The sequence below is a fragment of the Lutjanus erythropterus genome, chromosome 8 (genome assembly GCF_056507025.1).
Source record: "Lutjanus erythropterus isolate fLutEry1 chromosome 8, fLutEry1.hap2, whole genome shotgun sequence".
In the NCBI taxonomy this organism is placed as follows: Eukaryota; Metazoa; Chordata; class Actinopteri; order Lutjaniformes; family Lutjanidae; genus Lutjanus; species Lutjanus erythropterus.
In genome coordinates this window covers 17,570,765-17,596,306 of record NC_139324.1, presented here as the reverse complement: position 1 = coordinate 17,596,306, position 25,542 = coordinate 17,570,765, and the positions used below count along the sequence as shown (strand labels likewise).

The window sequence follows — 25,542 nt, the reverse complement described above, 5'->3', positions numbered from 1 at the left end:
GTGTCTGCCTTCTCTCAAATACAATGGGACAATAAGACACTCTTGTCTCTTATAGTGCTCCAAGGGCCTAAAAAATACATCTGAGCCTTATTGTGAGATGTTTTTAATGATGGAACTTTTTTTTTCTGCAGTAGAATCTACCAGAACTACTTTCTTTCTACAAAAAAGAAAATAGTTCCACAATGAAATTGATTAAAAAAAAAGGAGGGTTTGTGGATATTTTTGTGGATGTAATGTATTTTTTGGTGCTTCAAGCACCACAAACCATATATTCCCATTATATTGGAGAGACATCTCTACAGCCAACACTCTGCAACAAAACCTCAACCCAAAACAATCTTAATGTTTAAGTGGCACTACAGGAAAAAAATTAGTATTTTTAATTTTGGGGAGAACTGTTCCTTTAAAAATATGTAAAAGTAGTGTAAATTTACTGTAAGTCAGCCCACTTCATAGGTATACAGTAAAGATCATGCAGTTGTTGGTGGTTTGATGTGTGGCACATCTGTCTGTCTTTACTGGCTGTAGCTGGCTAAGTTTTAAAACTAAGTGAAGATATCATATAATATGAAACTACATGACCTAAGGTGTCCATCAGAACAAAAATGTCAGCTTGTCACTGGACTGGAAACGTGGAAATTAGTGAGCCCAATTGTACTTGTGTGTGATGACATTATGTGCGATGTCCACATAGTAGCCAGTTTTGTAGTGAGACCATTTTTTGAAAATGAAACATGATAGTGGTTGAATTCAACTCAGGTACTGGATACGATCTTATCAGCTTCATGTCACTGCTTCCACTGGGACATGCAGGCTCTGATCCATGCGATTCAAAAGTGGGCTCAGCTACAGAACATATTTATTTTATGTGTTTTTGCTTCTTTTATGTTACTTTATGCTTGCTCTTTGATCCCATGGTTGCATGGTTGGTGTTTTTCAATCTCACCTGCATATTTTTTTCCTTTTCTTTCTTTCTTTTTTTTTTGTTGTGTTGTGAGAATTACAAAATGATCCATGTAAATACAGTGCCTGGCCAAAAAAAGTCACTTCCTGGATTTAATTAAGCAAATAGGTACGAGCCTTCAATTGGATAATTACTACAGTGATTAATATGTTTCAGCTGGCAACAAGTTATTTAACCCTAACTAATGCAGTGAGCAGCTTCTCATTTCTTAAACAACCATGTCAAAAGACATACCCTGTAGTCGTGGATGAAAAAATGTTACTCTGTTTCAGAAGGGTCAAAATTATTGGCCTGTATCAATCAAAGAAAACAACTAAGGAGATTGCTGAAACTAAAACTGGGTTAAGAACTGTCCAAAACATTATTAAATCCTGGAAGGATAATGGTGAACCATCATCTTCAAGTAAGACACATGGTTGTAAAAAATCTTGAATGATCGTGATCAGAGATCACTGAAGCATTTGGTGAAATCAAATCATAAAAAAATCAACAGTAGAACTCATGGCTATGTTTAATAGTGAAAGTAAGAGCATTTCCACACACAAAATGTGAAGAGAACTCAAGGGATTGGTGCTAAACAATTGTGTAGACTCAAGAAAACCATTTATCTGTGAGGCTAATTGGAAAAAAAAAAGCTTCAATTTGCTAGGAAGCATAAAGATTGTACTCTGGAGCAATGGAAAAAGGTCATGTGGTCTGATGAGTTCAAATGATCAGCTTGTCATTAAGCTTCTGCAGAAGCCTGATAACAACCTGATCATTTGAATCAGGTGTGTTGTAACAGGGAAACATCTAAAACATGCTCGGCAGGGGTCCCTGATGAACAGGGTTGGGAAACACTCCCTTAACCCCACTGAGAATGTTTGGGATGTGCTGGAGAGGACTTTACTCAGTGGTCCGACTCTCCCAACGTCAATACAAGATCTTGGCGAAAAACAACGGACAGAAATAAATGTAGTGACTTTGCATAAGCTTATCAGAATGATACCATGGTGAATGCATGCTGTAATGAAAGCTAAAGGCAGGCCAACAAAATATTAGTGTCTGACTTTTTTTTGGTCAGGCAGTGTACAATAAGATACAACAATACAGATATTAAAATTAGATTTTGACACAGAGACACTCTGGAACATAGGATCAAAACATTGCATAATAATGACACAGAAAGGAATAAAAGTCCCCATTTATGTAACATGCTTATGCAGCAGCACAGCGCAAATGCAATCAATATCTGATTTTATTTGCAGCTTCCAGCTCAGCAGCTCCAAAACATATTTGGGACACCTCCAGGTTTAAACTATTTTAATTGTCTTTAGTCTGACTTGTAGCTGCTAACTAGCTAATGTTAGCTTCTCATATTGTGGACTTCCTATTTCTTTTCTGTGGCAGCAAACACAACGCACAGCTTAGCCACACGCTTTCACTGTCTCACAAAACCATAGACTGTGGCGGCAAAAACAAAGTATGCTGTCATGGCAACACACCAGTATTGTCTCAAAATGCCATCAGTCTCTAGTGATTGGTTAGGGAAAATCTAATTCCCCCCTCCCCCAGGAAAATCATTTAGAGTAGAGGCAATGTCAGACTAAATGTGGACATGTGTGTAACGAGTGGACTGTTCAGTCTGATATCAGGCTACTTTTATTTGGCTCCCCCAGCAGAAATAGTTCCACAACTGGACTGGTACTGGACTGGTGCCAAGCAACACAAACAGTTTCCTGCATGCTAACATTAGCTTGCTGGCTACTTTAAGTAGGTCTACATGTTATTGAAGTAGAGCTCTGCTTTAATTGCTTGAATGGATCCATAAAACTGCAGTTTAAATAGGAATACATTTTTTAGTGCCTACACCTGCAGTACACATAAAGTGCAGAGTTGTGTGAGACAACAGCAAACCAAGACTGTGAGCTTTCATTTTGTGATTGTGTCAGATTTTGTCTTCAGTTTTCGGGCCAAATACAACTTCAACTTTTTAGCAATTTTTATTGTACAGTGAGTCATTCATGGTGACTCCAGACACTGATCCCTTCAGGGATGATCATATTCATTGGTCTCAGAAGTAACAGACCTTAGAATGCCATAATTGATTGAACAGAATGAAGTATTTAACAAAGCCGGGTAAAATGGTTAAGTTACCATCTACATGATGCAGTTATGTAAGGGATTAAGTTAAGTAATTGCAGACAGATACCACAGGGTGATCACCGGGGAGTTAACATTAGATCAGTAAGCTCAGCACGCTAATATTTTCATTTTGTAATTTGCTTTCATCATTTCCATCATTCATTCTGCTACTTTTGTCTGTGACCTATTATCTCTCTTATAAGCTATTATCAAACTAAGCGGGTGAGAGGAATCGGCTAAATAATAACAGGCCTAATAATTCCAAAACCAAACTGCCAATAATTTAGTTTAATGGACTCTTTATGACCCATTTGTTGTAATGTAATGTTTGTAACGGTTATAACAAGGTCCGTAAAGCAGACTGATAGATGTAGTTAAAGGTCTCAGTGCTAAGGCTGTGTGTTGTCATGAATCTGGTGCATGTGTCACGATACAGGGATTACAATTCAATATATTGCAATATTGTGATACTGTATGCAAGGTGATATATTGCTATTTGTGTTCATCTAACTTTACTAACTGTTGTATAAAGAACACCACCATATACATAAAACCTGAGTTTAAAAAGTTTTTTATGCAATCAGACCAATGAGGATAGATAACAACACTATTATCTAGCAGTCGGGGTTAAAAACAACACTGCCACACATGCGTCCATGTATCATAATATAACAATACAGTGTTTTTGAGAATTGTAATTGACACCCCAACCCAGTGCAGTTACTATTACAAATAAATTCTATGGACAATTCAGTAGTACCTGGACTCTACACAATTCTGCACCTTATATAAAGCTTTTGAGGTCCCAAGACTCTCTGAGTGTGCAAGAAATGGCAGAGATCACAAAAAGTATACTCTTTGCACCTACTTATTTATCAAATTCAACAAATCTACCTTCACTACTTTTCTCTTGATCTATGTTTTAAGTAGGATTCATCAAGCTGCATCTTAATTTTAATCCAACTGAAGTTATCCTAGTATAACTCTCTGGATCTCCTCATAGCTGTTTTTTCTTTAATCTCAGCCCTTTCTTCACCCCTCTGTTATGTGGATGAATTAGCTGGAGTGAAGTGGGGGAGTTTTCCCAGCTCTCTGCATGACACACTCAAATGCTCTACACAGCCCACTGAGCCCAGTGCTTTCTCACAACTTTATCTGAGACTCCCGCACATTTAATGCAAATGACCCAAAGTTTTAATGACCTCCAGCAATTGAACTGGACCAGTGCCACCTAAAACTCAGCTCTGCTCATGGATCCGATGACTTAGGAGCATTAGGAGTTCCTCATGGAGGAGAGGCTAAAAAGCACCATTATTTAACGATGAAGTTGACCACACAATTTTACCCTTTCTCATGTAACACAAATGCTTTGCTTGATTGTCAGAATTTTCCTTGTTCAGCTCTTCAATTGATGATGGCTGTAGTGTAGTAAAATACCCCTTTAGGACAGGTGTGTGTCAGAGCACATGGAAACAGAGAACAACAGTGTTAGCTGCAGAGAGCAAGTGATGCCTTTGTCTGTATTTGCCACAACAGCGTTCAGTAAATGTTCTTAACTTAACACCTTCTGTGTGGACCTGAAGTTATTACAATTGTGATGAGCAATGCAAAAAACAAGTTCTGAATTAATCCATGCCAAGTGCACCTTTTAAATCCCTCCTGCAAGGAAACAGCATGGTGGACAGACACATGCCAGTCACAAAAAGCATTGCAAAGCACAGCTGAAAAGTTGATTTTCCATGCTAGCTCTGATGCTAAAAACAACCCACAGGAGCTGCCAGCCTCAATACTAATGTAAACAAAGGGAAACATGCCGAATGAGAATGGACCTAGCTATCAATCAAGCATAAAAAAATAGACTTTGCCTGACAAAACACCTGGCTACACTTGCAGAACTGCCTTCCTTTCCATGTAAATCCAGACCCTGCTTCACTTTCTAACAAATGGAAAAAATGGATAAAGGGATTTGACACATTTCTTGTTGCACCTAATGTTACAAGTGCAACAAGGAAGAGGGCAATGTTGTTATACTATGCTGGAGAATAGGGACAAGATACATTTGAGACATTTTCAGAGAAAGGGGAACCAAATGAAGCTCAGCTAAGTTCAATCAATCAAGGGATCATTCAGAAAGCAGACCAACACCATGGGTTTCACGTATTGGAGCAATGCCAAAATCCAAGAACCCAGATAAAGTGCGTGACTGCGTAGACATGCTTCTACCCAACACAGCTGTCCAGAGAGAGCGACACATCGCACCCACAATTGATGACATTGTGCATGACCTCAATGGTGCAACCATGTCCTCAAAGCTAGACCTCAATACAGGATATCACCAAGTGGAACTTGCACCTGAACCAAGATACATCACAACATTCTCAATGCATGATGGACTAAGAAGGTACACAAGACTCATCTTTAGAATCTCATCAACAGCGGAGATTTTCCGACATACATTTCAGAATGTGCTGCATGGAATACCGGGAGTTCGAAACTTCAGTGATGATGCCATAATCTTTGGCACAACACCTGAGGAGCATGGCCGCTCCCTGGAGTCAATCTTTGAGAGACTACATGAGAACAATCTGACAATCAATCAGACAAATCTGAATTCCACAAAACATCACTGGAGTTCTATGGATACATCTTCTCCAGTGATGCCATTTCAGCTGAACCAAACACATACACGCTGTCTCAACAAAATCCAAGTGAAGTCCGAAGGTTCTTAGGAATGGCCAGTGCACGCTTCATTCCTGACTTCTCTTCAGTCACCTAGCTACCGCAAGAACTGACAAAAAAGGGCACTGAATGGTCATCGGACACCAAACACAGAGACGCTCTGACCATGCTCAAACACTGGCTAGTCAACAAACCAGTAATGAGCTACTTTAACCAGGAGAGACAGACATCATTGTTGATGTTAATGGATTGTTGATGCCCCATTGGTCTTGCTGCAATCCTGGCACAGACAGACAAAAAAGACAGGCAAGACACACATAGTGGTATATGTGAGCAGAGCCTTAACACCAGTAGAACAGTGTCATCTGGAGCTGAAGCTGATCAGGGCATAGTTGAGACCAAGCAATTGCTCAGAGAGAAAGTCTGGTTTCCAGGAATAGACAAACAGGTTGAAGAACTGATTTCACAATGTCAAGCATTTACACTCAAAACTGAGCACCAGCCACTGCAGATGTCAGTGCTCCCGCAAGAACCTTGGACGATGGTGTCTGTAGACTTCTGTGGACCTTTCCCTTCAGGTTACTATTTATTGGTCATACTGGATGAGTACTCAAGATTTCCATTTGTCGAGATAACCCTATCAAGTTCTGCACACGAAGTACTGCTTATACTGTGGGGATACCAGGAGAAGTAAAATCAGACAACAACCCCCCATACCCGAGCACGGAGTTCTCAGATTTTGCTCAGTACCTGGGTTTCCATCACAGAAAAATCACTCCCCATTGGCCACAAGCTAATGCCGAAGTTGAAAGACTGAACAAAACACTCAGCAAAGCAGTCAACACAGCAACACTAGAGGACTCTTGTTTACATTTGCGCAAAAATATTTTTGTTTGAAAAATAGCTAAAACATTTAGATTGTGTAAAGCTACACTGGTGATCTTGAAAGTGATCAGTGAGACACTTTGTTTATCTTTTTTTCATGTTCACTGAGTCATGTTAGACTGAGAAATGTTTAAAGGGATGTGTGTGTCAGAACATGTAGAAACAGAGAACAAAAGTTTTAGCTGCAGAGATCAAGTGATGCCTTTGTCTGTATTTGTCACAACAGCATTCAGCAAATGTTCTTAACTTTATATCTTCTGTGTGTACCTGAAGTCATTACAATGCCCATTGATTTGTTGGGATACATTCATGCCTCACAATTAGTGACTCATTGACCAGTGACCTGCTGCCTGGCAACCAACTGGCTAGTAACACCCTCATTGTATTCATACAGTTGCGCACACAAGCCTTATAATCTGACACGTCTCACTAGTACTCACTGATATGCCTCCTCCGTTACGAGGACCTGCTCTATATGTGCTGAGCTTTTGCTATTGTTGACTTTACTAAGATCCAATGTTCATGTACTGTATGTATTTGCAAAGGATTAGTTGTACCAGCAGTTGCCATTACTGTCTGGATTTGTGTATGACCACACGAATCCAGCTATGACTTAACTATGACAAAGGTGTTCTTTACTGAATAAGCCACAGCTGATGTGTGACGATGTTTTTCAAATGCCCGTTGAAAAATCGCACACCATGAACTGGTTCACTCTAGACGCTTAAGTAATGCATGTGCATTGCGATACCTGATGGTTTTTATTTCTACACCGATATTAAGAGGTTAGATTCAGAGGATTGCCATTTTTTATGCATGGCATGCACGGTTCTCACCAGAAATACACAACTGCTGACAGGATACCTTGAATTTCAAACTAATTATGACTCTATTATAGCTCATTGATTAGTGGAGTTTATATATCTGTAAAACTTTCCTTGAGCTGATAAAAAAAAGACTTAAGTATATCCATGATATCAACACAATGTAAATTCTATGGGTCAACTGGGAACTCCCAGGAGGGGGCACTGTGCATATTCAGTGGGCAGTATATCCAGGAAGTACATCTGAAAGGTAGAAAAGTTTTTGGGGGGCGTTTATACACCAAACAAGCTCATTGGACTGAATGGGCACCATCCTTTTGGGCTGTATCTCGTTCATATATGACATCTATCTTAACCAAGTAATAAGCTAACTGGCTAGCCCAGCTAGACTGCCCTGTATAACTGTGAAAACACAGTTAACATGGTTAATTTGACAGTTGATTAGTATTCACACAATCACACAGAAAGTGTGCTGATCTTGTTTACCTATTGTCAATACATGTGCATTCCAAACAAAGATACAAATTTCTTTATTGCAACAGTTAGGCCTGCATTATAAAAAGACAAAAAAACTGAGGGCCAGCTTTAGGAGCCAAGGCTAGATGAATGAAAATGAATGGATTTGAATGGATATGAATGGATAGCTGCTCAGATTTGGCTGCTCCTTGACATAATCACAAAATGAAAGCAGTTTCTAAATCCAAATGTTGTTTCATGAGCCACAAAACACCGCCAGTGAGTGACCCTTAATGCACAGTTTGGCAATGACGCACATCCAGTTTCCTCTCAATGCCTCTCAGCCTGTCAATGATTCTCTTGTCTGGGTTAATAATTTGTTTCATGAAACCTTGAAAAGGCGACTATTCATAGTTTTCACGTGACTGAAATCCATATTATACGATATCCTGTATATTTGTACAACATGCATTAATGAGTGAATAATCATTTTTACAGGGACGTTTCATGCACTGAAAAATAAGGCTCCATTAAGCCATGTGATAATGAGTCTCATCCTGACTTCTTCTACGGTCTGATAATCTATTATGATGATTTAACATAATATGCCATCCTCTTTATGTCCTTTGTTAACATATTTATTTTACATTACTGGCATGTCCACTGCCTCCTGCTTTATATTTTGTGTATTTTCATTTTTCTGGAGAATTCAAAAAAGAAAGTTTGTAGAAGAACAATGGCAGATGTATTGCACTGGTTTTAGATGTAATGTAATGTGTTATTTTTGTACTTTTGCATTTAACCATATATATTGATTGCTCTAGTGTCTCTGAGCTCACATGTAGCTTGTGGTCCCCTCCCTCCGTTTCTCCAGCTGATGCTGCATTAACTCTAATAAGGGGAAGCCACTTAAGAGAACCCTTGTACATGTGTCATGTGTCTCTGATGAAAACACAGTGTTGAAATGTTAGTCCGCCAGTAAATGTTTTTTGCCTGTAAAATATGTGTGCTCCAGTGGTACTTTGGAGAAATCATCTGAAGTTTGTCCTCACATAAGAATGTCCCAATCTGAGAAGCACCAGACATGCTGATTGCTGCTGCTTGTAGATTGGTTTGAGTGCATCTAACGTTTTTCTTTATCCAGGCACCTGCTTTATTAAATGGTCAAACTGCAGTGCTTGTGCACCCTGGTAGATCACTATGGTAGAGTGTGCACACCATGCACTCAGGCTGAGTCCTTATCACAGTGGCCTGCGTTCAAGTCCTGTCCCTGACCCATTGTTCAGTGATGATTCAGTGGAGTAATAGAGACTCGGTGAGTGAATTCCTGCATTTTTCATTTCCAAGTGACTGAAAGCTCAAGTGAACTGACTGAAAACAGATAGTTTCAAGTGAACCACTTCAGTTCATTCACTTTGAAGATCTGTTCTTTCAAACAAAACATTTGCAAATGACACAAGGCACAGTAGAAATTTCCCTGTGTTTCCTTTCGTGTATCTAACTTCCAGTTTAGCCTCTGCTAACTTGAATGGAATAAAATGATTTAATCATGTATCTCTGAGAGTTTCCAAATGTTACTGGACCAGATGGATCAATTTCTGGTATTCAAACGAGTCATGTTGTGGGAATCACAGTCATTAGAATTCTTCTGATTCTTTTAAAGTGTTTTTGGAGAATTATGTAACATAGTCTACACAGTTTCACCACAAGGTCAAATTGGCTTCAAAGCCTGGTGCTTTTCCTGGGAGCATGGCCGAACCTTGTTGAACTTTCTTTTTTTTCTGTTCCCTATGCTATGTGGTAGGCTCATTTAGTCCAAATTTTGAAAAAGGTTAGGTTAGGCTAACGTTAGCAAAATGCTGGCTAATTAGCTAGCTCAGCTAAATCTATCATTAGCTAGCTAGTTAGCAAAACACTAGCTAACTAACTAACTAACTAGCTAACTAATGATTTACATTGATTTGCTAGCTAGTTAGCTCACTTTTTGCTAATGTTAGCTATCAGATGTAACTAGCGATTGATGTAGTTGAGCTAACTAGTTAGCTAGCATTTTGCTACAGAGCAAAACACTAGCTAGCTACACATTTTGTGTGCCCCCCAAACATAATATAAAATTCACACATTATATTTTAATAATCCACTGTCCACTTTCATACTCTTAATAGCCTACAATTAATACACTATTCATGTACTGCTGAATTCAATGCTTGAGGAATTTAACATTAACCTATGAGACTAATCACAAATCCTACGACGAGTTCATGGGTTTGTCTGTGTGGCCCTGAAACATATGCTGGCTCCCTAATATAGCACTCAGTAGTCAAAACTTTAAGAAGCTCCGATGTAGATTAGCTAGCTAAGTAGCTACACTTTTACAGTTCACCAAGCAACATTGTTTAATCTTCTTCAAAACTGGGTTTTCTTTTCAGCATAGAAGAGCCTTGGACATAGCATATCTAAATCCAGGAAACAGGAAGGAGAAAGTTGGCTATGGTTCCATGGGGGCAGGACTGAGGAAGAGTCCATTGTATGAAATCACACACTGAGAGACAATGTGATCTTAACTTATACAGTCTGAAGTGCTAACTTGTAGCAATGTCTGTTTTTTAGGACTGAACAGGTGGTTCAAAGAGTGACTGAACAAAGATAATTAAAATGAAGTGAAACCAATTCAGCTATTGTGACCCACACAGGGGTAATTATAGATGTAGAGCACTTTATGAAAGCTGCTTATTGATACCAGATGATCATTAAAACAAAGACTATGATTAATTTAGGATAGAGCCATCCAGCAGTCCAAGGACAGCACTGACCATTGGTGGAAACCCCAGATTCTGTCAACAGGAGCATCTCTGGGACATGAGACATGCTCCTGTGGAGCTTGACAACAGTGTCGGTGAAACATTTCCTCCTCCTTTTTTAGGGCCCAAAGATTGTTTATTGTCTTTCTCTGTTTGTGTAATGTGTAGTCATCTTCTAATAATCTTTATTTGTGCAGCACTTCAAAAACTGAGGTCCTAAGCGCCTTACAAGACATCGGATTAAAACGACTAAAGAAACAAGGAGATGACCGAGTGGGTTTAGCTTTGTCACAGCAGCTGATCTTCCTGAGGCATAATGCTGTGCTCCACTCTCAGGAATAAATCACATCATCGCTAACCCTAAAACAAGTAAAGTCCCTCCCCAGAACTCTACAAAACACATGTAGCAGTACTTTATGGATACTTTAAATGTGCTTTAAAGTTTAGACATCTAAAAGTCCAACTATATAAACTCCTACTGTCCCTTGAACAAAGATGTGTTGGTCTGACAAGAAAGCTCCTTTTTATACTACAGGGTTTGCAGGAGTCCTGACCTCTTCAAAGCTATTTAGTGCTTCAGTTTCTATCATATATTTTTCTGCCTCTTTTATTTGTGGCTGAAAAAGCAACAACCCCTACTGAGGCATTTCATTGTGCAGGAGCAGCAGTCTCAGCAGAGTTCTAGCACTACTGTCTTTGTGTCTAGTGATTCACAGGTGTATATTACATGTTTTGCATTATAAGTTAGTTAGTCAGTTACAAACAGATTTAATTATTTAGAAAAGCCACTTTAGAGTGAAAAATAAAAATATGACACTTTCCCTTATCTGCCTCACCAAAGAAAACTTCAAGTAATCCCCTTATTTTGCTGAAACAGTTTCCACAGTTGGAGAGAGGATGAGTTAAGTTTCTTTGCCCTTTTTGCTTTTTTTTTTTTATCAAACTTGAACAAATAGGCAGTCAAATAAGGTCGCACACCAGCTGGTTCATAAACAATTGAACAAGACTGACAATGTGTCCTCCAGCTGCACTGTATTCTAGTCTATTAGCTGAGAGGAGAAAAGGTAGCTGTAACTTTTCTTTAATATATATTTCATTGATTTATGGACTGTCACCCAAACTTGTCATTTGCTGTTGATGTGTTTAGACAGAAAAGTCTTTAATCAAACTTCATTGCAAAATGAAAGACATCAGTGATGTCACATTATTACATCATGTCATCTGTCGGCTTTCCTCACTTCTGTTTGTCTGAGATGAATATTGTAATCCCTTTATGAGACATAAGAAAAACTATTTGGTGAGTTGAGGTGTCTGAGGAAAGATGCTGCTCTGTATTCTGATGGTACGGCAGTGGATACTTCTGTATCTCTTGCCAGGCAGCAGTTGGGAGAACAGGCTGTGCTGCGGTCGGAATTATCCTTATAATATCTGCTGGGATCTGCTCATCTCACTGATATCATTACTGGTAGATTAGTACTGATGATATTTTGGGCTGTTTTAATTACCAGTCGCAGTCAGTTTCCATAAGAAATACTGCTGTTTCTGAGTTTTCTTCACCAGGGTGCAGATGTAAGACGTCCATATCAGGTTCTCTGATTCCCATGAACCTAAAATTGTTCACCCGCTCCACCTCAGCACCACTGATGTAAACAGAGATCTTTGTCTTTGCCTCCTATTCTCTACAATGAATGAGTAGTGATGTTTTTTCTGATGTAACTGCATGTACCAAGAATTTCTCAGGTGTGTTGTCAGCTATGCAGTCAAAACAAATGGATCGATCAGACACTACTGTATGTACAGGTTATGGATTAGTTGTGTCCTTGCTTGCTTCATTTTGTCTTCATTTTGTCATTTTGTCTGGTTCTGGCTTGCAGTTCATGCTGCAAAACAGTGACACCAAGGAGCTTCCTTTGTTTTGTTTTGTTTTGTTTTTGAGAGAGGGAGTGAGAGTGTGCCGCTGTGTTCATGTAAGGTAGCAAGTGAATGAGGAGAAGAAGGGCTGGTGGAGAGAAAGTCAGTGAATAAAAGAAATAAAACATTATTTACTGATTATTTCATGGCCGTTATGTTCTAAGCACAGATAAACACCCACTAAGCACCCACACTGTTGTACAGCCCTGCAGCTAATTGCTTCAATGCCTAATTGTGAATACAGCTCAACTCCACCACTCCTGCCACTCAACTAGGAACCGAGTGATTGCAGTGATTAGTGATAATGTTAAAAAGAAAACAAAAGTTTTAAAGTTGTTGCTGGAGGATCTATACAGACGACATCTTTAGTTAGGTAATGTTAGTTAATCAGTTAATTAAAATGTTAGCTATCTAGTTACAACTGATAGCTAATTTAGCAAATGCGAGCAGATTTGCTAGCTAATCTGCATCAATCATTGGCTGGCTAGCATTTTGCTAAAACTTAAGGTGTGACTGTATATGTTGCTTTTCCAGGTCTCCCAGTAAGATCTTTTAATCATCTTCAATATTTGTTTTTCTTTCCAAAATAGATGAGCCTAGCATACATCACACAGGCATAAAACAGGACAAATCATTGTGGCCATGCCCCCTTTAGGTGGATAGGAAACAGATGATCCTATTGATAATAATGCACTTTCTAATAATTATGTTGTGAATTTGCCTGAATCTGAAGGTTTGTGATATATTAATAAATTAAGGTTGATCAGTCAACAGTCAAGTCCAAGTCCAAGTGGGTCAGTGAGCCAACACAGTGGCTAGACACTCTTAATATTGAATTACCAGGTGTCATTCAGCTAAGTGTTGCCTGTAGTGTGTAAATAAAAAGAACCTGTTTAAGACTGTTTGATCTAAGCTAGGCAGAAATTTAGAGATGATTGTCTGATCCTGCTATACACCTTATGACTGAACTCCAGCAGCCTCCCACTTGAGCTAACGTTAGCTCTCCATCAGTAGTAACAGTCAGCAACATCATTTATTTATTTACCACACTGACAATGAATAATCTCAACGTGAAGGACCTTGGTTATTAAAACAATTGTTTGTAGTTACTTATTTGGCATATTTATACAACAAAAGCTATTTGATATTTATTGTCATAAAAAATGGATTAACACTGCTGTCAAAATACACGATTACTGTTTTCTGGGCTTATACAGTCTTACTGTTCTCCTTTTGGGATCCCTTTCATTTTCATGAAGGATGGGCAACCAGAGATTGTGATAGTTTATTTATTTTACAACCTGCTACACAGAAGCTTTCTGGCATTCTGCTGTTTCTCTCATTATATGATTTGTAATCATTACCCCAGAGGGGGCGTGACCTTGGTGAGTGAGGGTTGATGACATATTGCCAGTCTGGTGTATTGCTAATTACAGGAAATACGAAAGAAGTAAGCTGACTGAGGTTCCAGGATTGCTCTACTGGTACTGAAGCACAGACCAAAAAGGGGCAGGACTTGGTCAGTTGGAACTGAGTTGAATTCAAACTAACCACCTGCTGTTCTTTTTTGAAAAAAAACAAACAAACAAAAAAAAACAACACACTTTTTATAGCCACCTTTCAAGCCCAGAGTGTTTGTTAACTGCTTTGGTTGAGGATCAGTTTAAGCATTCTGTGGTTTTGCTGTCAACACCTGACAGGAAAATAACATCAACATTTTCACACATACACACTTTGAGGTCTCTGTACCTGTTTGACCGCCAGTAACAGCCTGCCATAGCAGTAGATCATCACCAGGACAGGTATACCCAGGCAGAAAGTAAAGAGGCAGATGATGTAGGCATGAGACTGGGCTGTCTTAACTGTCCAGGACACAGAGCAGCTGGTTCCTGCCCCCTCTATGCCATAGCTGCTCCAGCCCAGCAGAGGGGGCACTGTCCAGAACAAGGAATACAGCCAGGAGCCCCCGACAGCCAGCAGGGGCTTGCGGTAGTTTGGCCCACGCTTGTTGTATACAGTCAGAGTGCTGTAGCGGTCGTAGGATAGGATCACCAGAGAGATCAGTGAAACAATACCTGAGGAAGACAGAGAGATAGAGAAGTGAGAGCGGGTAACTGTTAGTCATTTAGCTTAACAGGACAGTACCATCAAAAATAAATACTAAAATTCTGAGTAAAATACTTTGTGTATAAAAGTCTACAACCACACAACCAGTTCTGTGAAATTGAACTCAGTGAGGCTTTGGGCTAACTACTAACATCAACATGCTAACATGTTCACAATTTAGCAGTATTTTTGCAACATTTGGTTATAGCAACTGACATAAAATACAGCTGAGGCTCATGGGAACGTCATTAGATGTGCAGGTATTTTGTCCATGAACCAAAGTATTGGATGTACTATATTTTTGACCTTATGATTGACAAGGAAAAGTTAAGATCACCAAAGTGATTGCAATCCATCTGGAGTGGGAGATCAATGTCTGAAACTAAATTCCATGACCATCCATCCAGTAGTTGTTGAGATATTTCACCAAAAACCATAAATGTCAACCTCATGGTGGCACTAGAAGAAAAGTCAGGGGTTCATTCAATCATTAGTGTTTATACCCTGGGGCTCATGAAGGTCTGTACAGATTTTTATGGCAAACCATCTAATAGTTTTTTGACATGGACAGGCTGGTGGTGGACCACCCAAAATCCCTGGAGTCAAACCACTAGAGTGGCCACACACAAGGCAATGCAAAATCCTAAAACTATCACGATTTCTAAAATTAAATTGACAGTTCACCCCCTAAAAATGCACTCTTAGAAATAAGGTTTCCAGAAGGGTTCTCCGGAAGGCCTGAGGTTCTACCCAGAGCCATTTGCTTCTAAAGAATCCTTTTCTGAATGGAGGGTTCATCAAGGGTTCTTTGTAAGACTAAGTGTTCCATTAAGAGCCCTTTTCATCCAGAGAACCCGTCTGTCAAGTGTTCTCTGCATCATAATAAAAAGGGATTGGGTGGGTTACAGATAAAACCCCTGGAATATAGAGGGATTGTTGGTAGAATCCCGCTGGGGGTTCTGGGTGGAACCGTTACACCATAGGAGAGTTCTTTGTGGAATTTCTCATAGGGGGTTCTTGGTGAAACCTTTCACAGAAAGGTCAACCTCTCTGAAAGGGTGGAACCTTTCTTAGATGTTCTGCCAGTAATCAAAAAGGGTTCTCCTATGGGACCAAGCTGAAGAACGCTTTGAAGTTCTTTGTATTGTGACATAAAAGGGTTCTTGGTAGAGCCCTCTAGGTAGGTTCTAGAAACGATTTCATGTTAGCCCTGTGGAAGGTGGAAAAGTTTGGGATAGAACCTCTCATAATAAGGCTGCAAAATGCATGGACTTACCACCTGTAACAGCTGTTGAGGATTAAAATATACAGCAAATCCTTTGTTGCTGTTGACAGACTCATTTTTATATACATTCACCCAACATGTGATCTGTAAACATCACTTATGTGTCATCTTGTATTTGCAGTACACATAATCCTACTCTGAATCCCTGAAAGCAGTGTTGCAAGACAAACAAGCAAATATCATAACTACTCTATGACTGGAGCTATCCAGCCCTGTTGTGCAATGATGTAAATAATCAAAGACAACAACATGAAGAAATCAGAAGAAAACTACATAATGTTCCTCGCACTCAGTGACAATAATTACACCAGTCCAAGTCTGTGTGTGCATGTGTGCACACGTAAACATCTATCGCATGTGCCAGGCCCACAGAGATGATTCTGACTATAAATGAGGAAAAAGTTCCCTTCTAAAGTCTTTGAGACTACGCAACTCTTCCTGACGTTCAGCATGAGTTCTCACTCTCAGGAATCTCCCAGGAGTGCAGGAAGAGAGGAGCTGGGAATACAGTTGTATAATACTGATACATGCAAGTCCTGTGTCTGCCTTACATTCATATTCAGACCTTACACAACTTTGGGGCCCAATGGGAACACAAAGTCAGCTTCAAACATTAATCCATCATTAAAAGTCCAGTATGTAAGATTTCATGGTATCTATTGGCAGAAAATGTGGAATATAATATTCATAAGTATGTTTTAATTAGTGTACAATCAACTGAAAATAAGAGTCATGGTGTTTTTGTTACCCCAGAATGAACTTTTTATATCTACTCAGTTTGCGGGTCCTCTTTCATGGAGGCTGCCATGCTGCACCACCATGTTTCTAGAGTGACCCAAAACAGACAAACTTAATACTAGCTCTAGACACAACTTTTCACATTTTTTGGAGTCACCATCGTCTCTCCTTCCCACAAGAACAGGAGAGTGAGGCAACGTGTGTGTAATCTGCAAGCTCCCTGCTAGATGCCACTGAATTCTACAAACTGGTCCTTTAACACACATCTCTGCATCTCTGTATTGCACAATGCAAATATTACTTACTGTATACATACTTATATATATGTGGATACACACCCTGGCCAGTGTTTTGTACAGTCCTGCGCAAAGTACAGCTGTTCCATTTAAATAACAGTAATTTGTACATATTGTAATTTATTGCTGTTATAATATTTTTTTCTTTATTCATTTGTTCTCTTGTAATTGATATTCACCAACATGCCAAAGCACATTCCTTTTATGTGAAAATCTGCTTGGCAATAAACTCAACACTTCTAATGGCAGCATTTCATTTGGTCTTGATTCTGATGTATGCAACCATTTTAAAGCAGAACTGAAAATCCTGATCACTAGTCCTAAATTAAGTGCACACTGATTGTACACACAGACCAGACCCATAAAACAGCCAGAGGGAGTTGTCACGGTGCAGATGTGATCATCTGGGTGATGAAATTGCTGCATATCTTAAAAAGCTGAAGCACAGCAACCTGAATTGACATGCTCATCACACTGCACTTGTGTTTAGCTGCATACTGAAGTATCAGGAAGCCATGACAGTGTGATAGTGAGGCAGCATGCACAATACCGGGGCTCTGAAAGTGAAGCAGCTAAATGTAATTCAGCCATCATTATTTTATTACTTAAAGCTGTGCTTTCCTCACTGTGACATATCATAATGTCTTCTGTGAAAAGAAAATCATGCATCCTATCATGAATGATGATCTGTTGTGGCCTGTGGCTGAATGTTTGGCTATTAGAGTGCACTGTGTTGCAGCAGCAGTAGATAATTGTGGTTTTACTTCCATCAGGCCCAGTTTTAAAGCTAGTGTGAAGATCTATGTGGAAATAAACCATATTGTCAACCTCTGTTGACCCCTCGAGCAACTGATTAGCTGTGGGCTGAGTCTATTGCTTGGTGCTAGGTATTTGCTTTTCAGTTTTCAATAAAGTTGAAAGCAGTAGACTTCTGTTCTGATACTGTGTAAATGTTCAGTGGTTGAGCCAGCCGTAACATAAAAGTGGGGGCTCGTCCAGGATTCAAGCCTAGTCCTTTAGTTTCTAGTTTATGTGGCCACATGAGTCAGTTTGTTGAACTTTCCCAGATCAGTAAGCCAGTGGGTGCTGGAAAGACCAGCACCACTTTGTTATGTGCCTGTGTGCGTCACTGAAAATAAGATCCTGTCTTAAGAGTAGCATGTGGCTGCCTGTGAGGACCTGTGGGAGGCCTGCTTTGTGTGAGAATGAGCTGTAGGTATTCAGGGTTTAATGTTGAGCATTCAAAATAAATCTGTTTCTCTTGTACTTTTTGGGTGATGCTAGTTAAACAGCCATTTTGGACTGTGCTCATGTTTTGCTTGAGCAAGTTTTGTCTATTGCTCTTCTCTTTATTTTCTTTATTCTCTTTTATTGTTCTTCTCAGGGTATTTAGTACTAAGAGTACTTTAGTTTGGAGGACAGTTTCTTGAATGTTTGTTTGTGCTTGTTGGCTGTACAAGCAGCTCCTTGGCAAGTCAGGACAACTTGAACTGAATTAGTTTTTATTCTTCTATTTATAGAAGAATGAAGTTAAGTGAAATTGACATGTTTTTCCACATTAGCATCACTTTTTTTTTCAAGTGTTGAGTCTGTTTTGCTTCAGTGTGGCAGTGGTTAAGACTGGGTAATAAAACAATATTGATGTTTATTGCCAATAGACACTTCACTGACAGCAGTAAGAAAATGTTCAATAAAATGTTCATATGTTCAAATAATTTCACTTAAATGCATTAAAGACAAACTGCGATGAAAGTATATAATGAATATGCGCGTCATCCCCTCTCTCTCTGCCCCCTTTCCTGTCATATCTTCAGCTGTCACTATCACAATCAAGGCAAAAAGCCCAAAAATAATCTTTTTTTTTTTTTTTTTTTTTTTTTTTTAAAAGTTGCGTTTACATTACTTTTACTTTGTTCTTGAAAAAAATCTGGGCCATAATGTTTATTCAATTTTTAAAATCTGTTTTTGTCTTTTGCTTTTTTAAAAGCACTTTGCCATTTGTGTTGAATAGAGCTCTACACAAACAAAGCTATTAATATTATATTATAAGTTTTGAGCCATGCAGCCTAATGTACAGATTGGGATGATTGTTAAGTATCAGAAATATATTTAGATTCTCGGTTTTTGTCACATAGGTTCTCTGCCTTGATTATCTGTGGCTGACTGTGGGCTGCAGGATGTCACTGGTTTTTACACTGTGCATGGACATAGTGATTGAGCAGTAGTCACCGCAGGGTCCTAGCACCAGCCTTATTCATATGTAATTTACTGTGTCTTTGCATTATAAATTGCAGAGAAAAAAAATATGTTAGTTAAATCAGCAACAGTAAAAAATTATAGTGGGCTAATGCTCTCTGAAATAGCCCAGGAAAATGCCTCTGCTGATCTTTTCAAATTCAACCCTGTGACCCATCTGCCACTGCATCTTCCTCTCTGCAGCTCTTGACCTTTCACATTTTCCCTATTTCACAACATAATGATGTTACCAACAATTACCACTATAATTCAGCAAATCAAGGGAGGATTCATAACAAACCCCATGTTGTACTGAATGTATAAAGTCATATTACTACGTGCCATTGTTCAAAATACTCCATATCACCATCTGGCATTCAAGGAATGGGGAGTCAGAGAGCATAAAATCCCATGTCTCTTGAGAAGAAGAGAAACACGTCTCACTGAAACCAGGCAGACAAGCAACTTGAAGCATGAAAAATGTTTGAAAACATCTTTTCAGTGTTTCTTGTGCAGATTAAAATGAGGCATTTCTCATAAAAGGCAGACACAGTTAACAATATTAGACGTCTCTTTGATGTTATTCAGGCCTTCAAACAGAAATATATAGACGATGTTGTGCTTTCTCTGGATGCAGAGAAAGCATTCAACTGAGTTGAGTGGTCTTTTTTATTCTACACATTGACACAGTTTTGTCTCAGTGATAATTTTGTCAAATGGATTGAAATAATTTATAATGATGCACAAGGTGCCGTTTTAACTAATGGGCTAAGGTCAGACTATTTTCAGACGCATAGAGGAACTAGACAAGGTGGCCCTCTGTCGCCTCTCCTATTTGCATAGGCCATTGAGCCATTAGCAGAGGCCACAACGTGGACACCCTCTATTCGTGGATTACAGATTGAAGAGGTGTGTCATAAAATAACTTTGTATGCTGATGACGTGTTAGTGTCCTTATCTGACCCTGAGACATCATTCCAGCTCTCGTTAAGATGATTGACACGTTTAATACATTTTCTGGCTATAATCTTAATTTAAACAGATCAGAGGCAACGCCCCTGGGTACTTTTACCACCATACCTAATAACACACCATCCTTTGCTTTCAAATGGTCTCCCTGGTTTTGTCTGATTAGGTATTTTTGTTACCCCATCATTTAATCAGTTGTACAAAGCTGATTTTGCTCCATTATTTGGCAAAATAAGACAAGACTTAGAGCATTGGTACTCTCCTCCTGTTTCCTGGTTAGGATACATAGCCTTGATATAAATGAATGTGTTGCCTAGATCCAAGCAGAAAATATATATATGTATGTATATATATATATATATATATATATATACACGTATATATATATATATATATATATATCTTTACATTTGCTGCTAGAAAAAATATATTATTCCAGTGGATTAGTGATAAAGGCCCTTCTGTCAGCGGCTGGCATAAAGTGATATTTGAATTGGTCCCTTTGGAATATCTTACATATAGTTTACATGCTAAATTAGATCAATTCTACAAAGTATGGCAGCCCTATCTGAATTATATTGGATCTGACTTCTCCTCCACACAAGGAGTCTCCTGAACATGAACCTTATATTTGGTGATTATCCTTAACATGGACTATTGGACTATACTCCTGTAACCTCCTATGTTTGTTGATATGAGCTGTTTTTTTGTTTGTTTGTATTATGATTGTTATTGTCTTTGTGGAAAATAAGAAAACCCAATAAATATATTGTGAAAAAAATGAGGCATCTGAGGCCATATGTTTAGAGGACCATTTCTATAAAATATATTCACACCTATGTAAGCATTTTAGAGCTGCTGTAGATTGAACTAACCTGCATGTCATAAGCATGTGGGGAAAAAGTGGAGGAAACCTACGCAAAGAACTGTTCACAGCAGATTCCCACCTCCTGTCCAGACCTAGGGGATGTGAGCCATTGCAAATCACACTTACAGTTCACATGTTAATATAAAATGTTCCAGAGTTAATTATGTCAGATCAAAGGATGCTGGAGAGGCAGTGTGTCAGCTGATTCATCCTACCCTCGTGCAGAAGCTTTACCACACCGTGTGAACTTCCCCACACAGAACATAAAGATCCATAAGAAGTGAAATGAGATCATTTCAGAAAAAGGACGATCTTTCTCTGTAGTTCCTAGTGGTAGTGGTAGTTCCCAGTCTACATGCACCTCACTATCAAGATGGCTTGTGTATCTGTGGTGGCATTTTTTTACTTGACATGGGGTAATAAGGGCGTGTGTGCAGATACAGCGTGGATACATGGAGTGAGAGTGACCCACTGTGATGAACTTTTACCTGACAAACCACATCTGACATCCCTTCCTGGTCACTGCTCTCCTGCAAATGTGGGCCTCGGTTTGTTCAAGCAGCTTAAAAACCTGTATTTGCATTCAGGATCAAAACCTGAAGTAGTGTGACATTTTTACCGTACTTCAAACAGTGTTGTGTGTAGGGCACCAAGTATTAGAGTGGACACCTAAACAGCCCACATACTGATTTAATAAACTCTGGAGGGATGCCCTCATCTTATGCCCATTTTACTGTCTTTTAGAAACTATAGCAGGCTTAGTTTTTAAGCTAGAGAATACAAACTATCATAAAACCTAGAAGACCTAAGGAATCCACTGGTACCAGCCATGTCATGCTTGTTGGGAAGGCAGGGCTAAATGTGTTAGTTTGTTAGTTTTTGACAACAAGATGGAGCTGACTGGCAAACTTAACACTCTGGTCTTGAGTACCACACTCTGCCACTGGATATTGGACTTCCTCACAAAAAGACCACAGACATTTTGGACTGGCTGTCTCACCTCCTCCACTCCAGTACTCCACACAGAAGCCCTCCAGAGCTGTGTGCTTAGCCCCCTCTTGTTCATGCTGTACATCCATGATTGCATCCTTTGACATAGAGAAAACTCTATTGTGAAGTTTGCAGATGACACCACTATCATTGGCCAGATTTTATAATGAGTCTTCAGAGAAAGGAGGCAAAGACGTACACCCCTGTCTACATCAGTGGAGCTGAGGTAGAGCAGATGAACAGTTTTAGGTTCCAGGGAATCAACACTGAAGAGAACTTGTCATGGACATCACACATCTACACTAGGGGAGTGAATCTCTGGGTACCTCACAATTCGATTTGATTCTGATTCAGATGCAACGATTCAATGATAAAACAATTGTCAGTGCATCTTGATGCATCTTCATAAACCAAACTTTTAACCTTTTGAGCCAGTGGTGCTGGTTGGATTTTATCAGTGGTGGACAAAGTACTCAACCCCAGTACTTGAGTCAAAGTATAGATACTCCTGGTCAAATATTACTCAACTACAAGTGAAAGTTGGTCAGTCAAAATTTTACTTTAATTTTACCCGCCCTCGACCGTCATCCTGTAAGGGAACGGGTTGCGTTCAGCCAGAGGAAGGCTTAGACCTTCCTGGTGCAACAGGCCCCTATGAGTGTTCTACACGGAACACTCAGGCTACGAGTACGAACATCGTAGCCACAGGCCTGTTGACAACCCACCCCAGCGGGCTGGCTTATCAACAGTGTTGGTGCAGCAGGTCCAGTTGTGGACAAAGTACTCAACCCCGGTACTTTAGTCAAAGTGTCGATACTCCTGGTCAAATATTACTCAACTACAAGTGAAAGTTGCTCCGTCAAAATTTTATTTGAGTTAAAATACACGAGTACTTGGATTTAAAAATACTTAAGTATTCAGAAGTACATGTTTTTAAAAAATACTTAAGTATTCAAAAGTATACATGCTGTTTTGTTTTCACGATGTATTTACAGAAGCTTGTAACTCTCTGAAACCATCTAATGATGCACTGACTTGCTTGTAGAACCACTCTGCTACACAAAGCCTATAGAAACACCTATAAAAACTTTACCATAGAAATACAATCAAAAACAAAAGGGACAGTTATTGTCATTTTCTGATGTAACTGTATTAAAATCACATCATAACATTAGATTGAAGCTAACTGTAAGGAGTTCTCCAAGTCATAACATCTTGACATTTAATTTTGTCTTTCTCCTGCTGTCACCATTACCGCTTTTTGTTTGAATGAAAGAGGGAGAGCTTGCTTGTTCTTGTTACAGAGAGCGCCTGGATGATGTATTTCCACTTTTGCATCAGTCCCATTTGAGAGGAGCTACTGTGATTGGTTTTCTTTTGTGAGGAACACAGCATGTGACCAATTACATTTTAGAAAAGAAAAAAACACCAACAGCTGACTTCAAAGCTCAGTCAAAAAGTAACAACAACCTTCCTACAAATGTAGTGGAGTCAAAAGTATAATATTTGTCTTTGAAATGTAGTGGAGTGAAAGTAATAAGTTTCCAAAAAAAAAAAACAAATACTCAAGTAAAGTACAGATACACAAAAAAGTACTTATGTACAGTACTCAAGTAAATGTACTTCACTATTGTCCACCACTGGATTTTTTTTATCCGCTGCTGCTCACATTCAGTCATCTCCACCAAAATTCAAGAAGAAGCCTAGTTTAGAAGTAAACATGATGCATATGATACATATGGGAGGACGATCTTTTGTCTGATTTGATTCAGAATCACCCAGTTGCACCCAATCTGTGTAACAGATGGTGTCAACCCAAAAACTACTGCAACAACTTATGAGACATAATTGAGCATGGGAATGGCCATCATATGCTTAATATTCTTGCTTGTGCACCAGTATGTCTGTGAGTCTGTAATGGTGGACACTGGAGTCAAATAGCTTTGCTCACTGCGTGTGCTTCATGTTTGGAGATGCTAGCAACTGCAACATAAACACATAATCAGAAAAACACTCAAGCCACAAAAACATAATCAAGGATCTTTTATCAACACTGATGAGCGCAACATGTTTAACTCAGTACTTTATCAGGCTGGGCCTAAATTGCTCGTCTGAGATGGCGAAGGCTAGTTTGGTCCTCTGATTGGGCCTTGTTCTTGTTTCCTAATCCCAACTAAAAAACAGTTTCCTGCTGTTCCAGGAAATTGCTTATAAATAACTCATAAAATGAAACAATGTATTTGTGACCTTTTTTTTTGCTCATGTCTTAACTAGATACTGAGGGGCTTGAGGCTGAGTGCTACAGACAGGGTATGGGACTCAGAAAGTATTGAGAGACAGACCGAGGCATTGTTGGTTTTGGTCTTTTCAGGGATTTGTTGACAATAAGAAAAATGCCAAACTTATCCTTTAAGCACAGGAGCAGCAGATCAGGTAATGCTTATTTAATTTCAGATCTGTTATGCTTGTGTATGAGGTCAAAACACAATACTGTCTGAGTGCACTGTTGGTTTGAATGTTTGGTTTTAACAGTCAAATTCAAGGGCTGTTTGAAAGGGAATAATATTGATGGATCCTTCACTTAGATTAGTTTAACAAAGGATCCTGACATTTTCCGGGTTGCTTGAATGCTACACATACTGTATATTCATCTAGTGAACAAAAAACAAAGACCAAAAAACAGGGCTCTTGTCTCAGTGAGACACAGAAAATATAGAATCCTGGGGGATGTTTTAATGTATCGGGTTAACACAGATAATGATGATGATAATCATCACCATTGACAGGCAGAATTAATCATGGAATTAGTTTGTCTGAGTGGAATTAATATGAATTGAATCTGGATGTTGATGAACCATATATTAACCTTTGAAAACATCAATATGGAAAGTTTCCATCCAATCCTCAGCCATTTAATTGGAAAAGAAAACCTTTTGACACATTGCACAGTTTAATGTATTCCTCATGATTTAAGAGTAATATAATAGTATAATAGTATAATAGCTCCTGGTACACCCACTAGTACACAGAGCTCCTTTTGAACTCTTCATTATGTCTTTATTTACTTATTTATTGGATTTGGGTTTATGGTCTGGACCTGCTCTATATGAATACAAAGAAATTGAACTGACTTGAATTTACACTGCCTTTAACTCCCATAGTGGTACAATGTTATTTTTGCTATTGATATTATGTTTGTTTACACTTTGATTTATAGCTATTAAAATGACCAGAGTGAGGTGGTGTAGTGAGGAGCGGGTTGACTGTTATATGCTATGAAATTGAAAACATAATAAATAAAAACCCAGGGGGGCTTTCTATACCTTCACTGTTCTCTGCAATATGAATGTCATCCTTTATGAGCCTTTTTAAAATTTGATCCTTGATCTTTGATCCTAGCCTCAGGCAGGC

The 25,542-nt window shown here is 39.0% G+C and overlaps 1 protein-coding gene across 1 annotated transcript in view; it reads right to left on the bottom strand.

Moving 5' to 3' along the window:
- The window catches only part of tmtops2b (teleost multiple tissue opsin 2b), a 42,560-nt gene that overhangs the window by 10,970 nt on the left and 6,048 nt on the right, over window positions 1-25,542 (bottom strand). Inside the window, exon 2 of the mRNA XM_084724755.1 lies at window positions 14,394-14,719. Coding sequence (XP_084580881.1) covers window positions 14,394-14,719 — 326 coding nt within the window. The remainder of the gene's footprint in view (window positions 1-14,393; window positions 14,720-25,542) is intronic.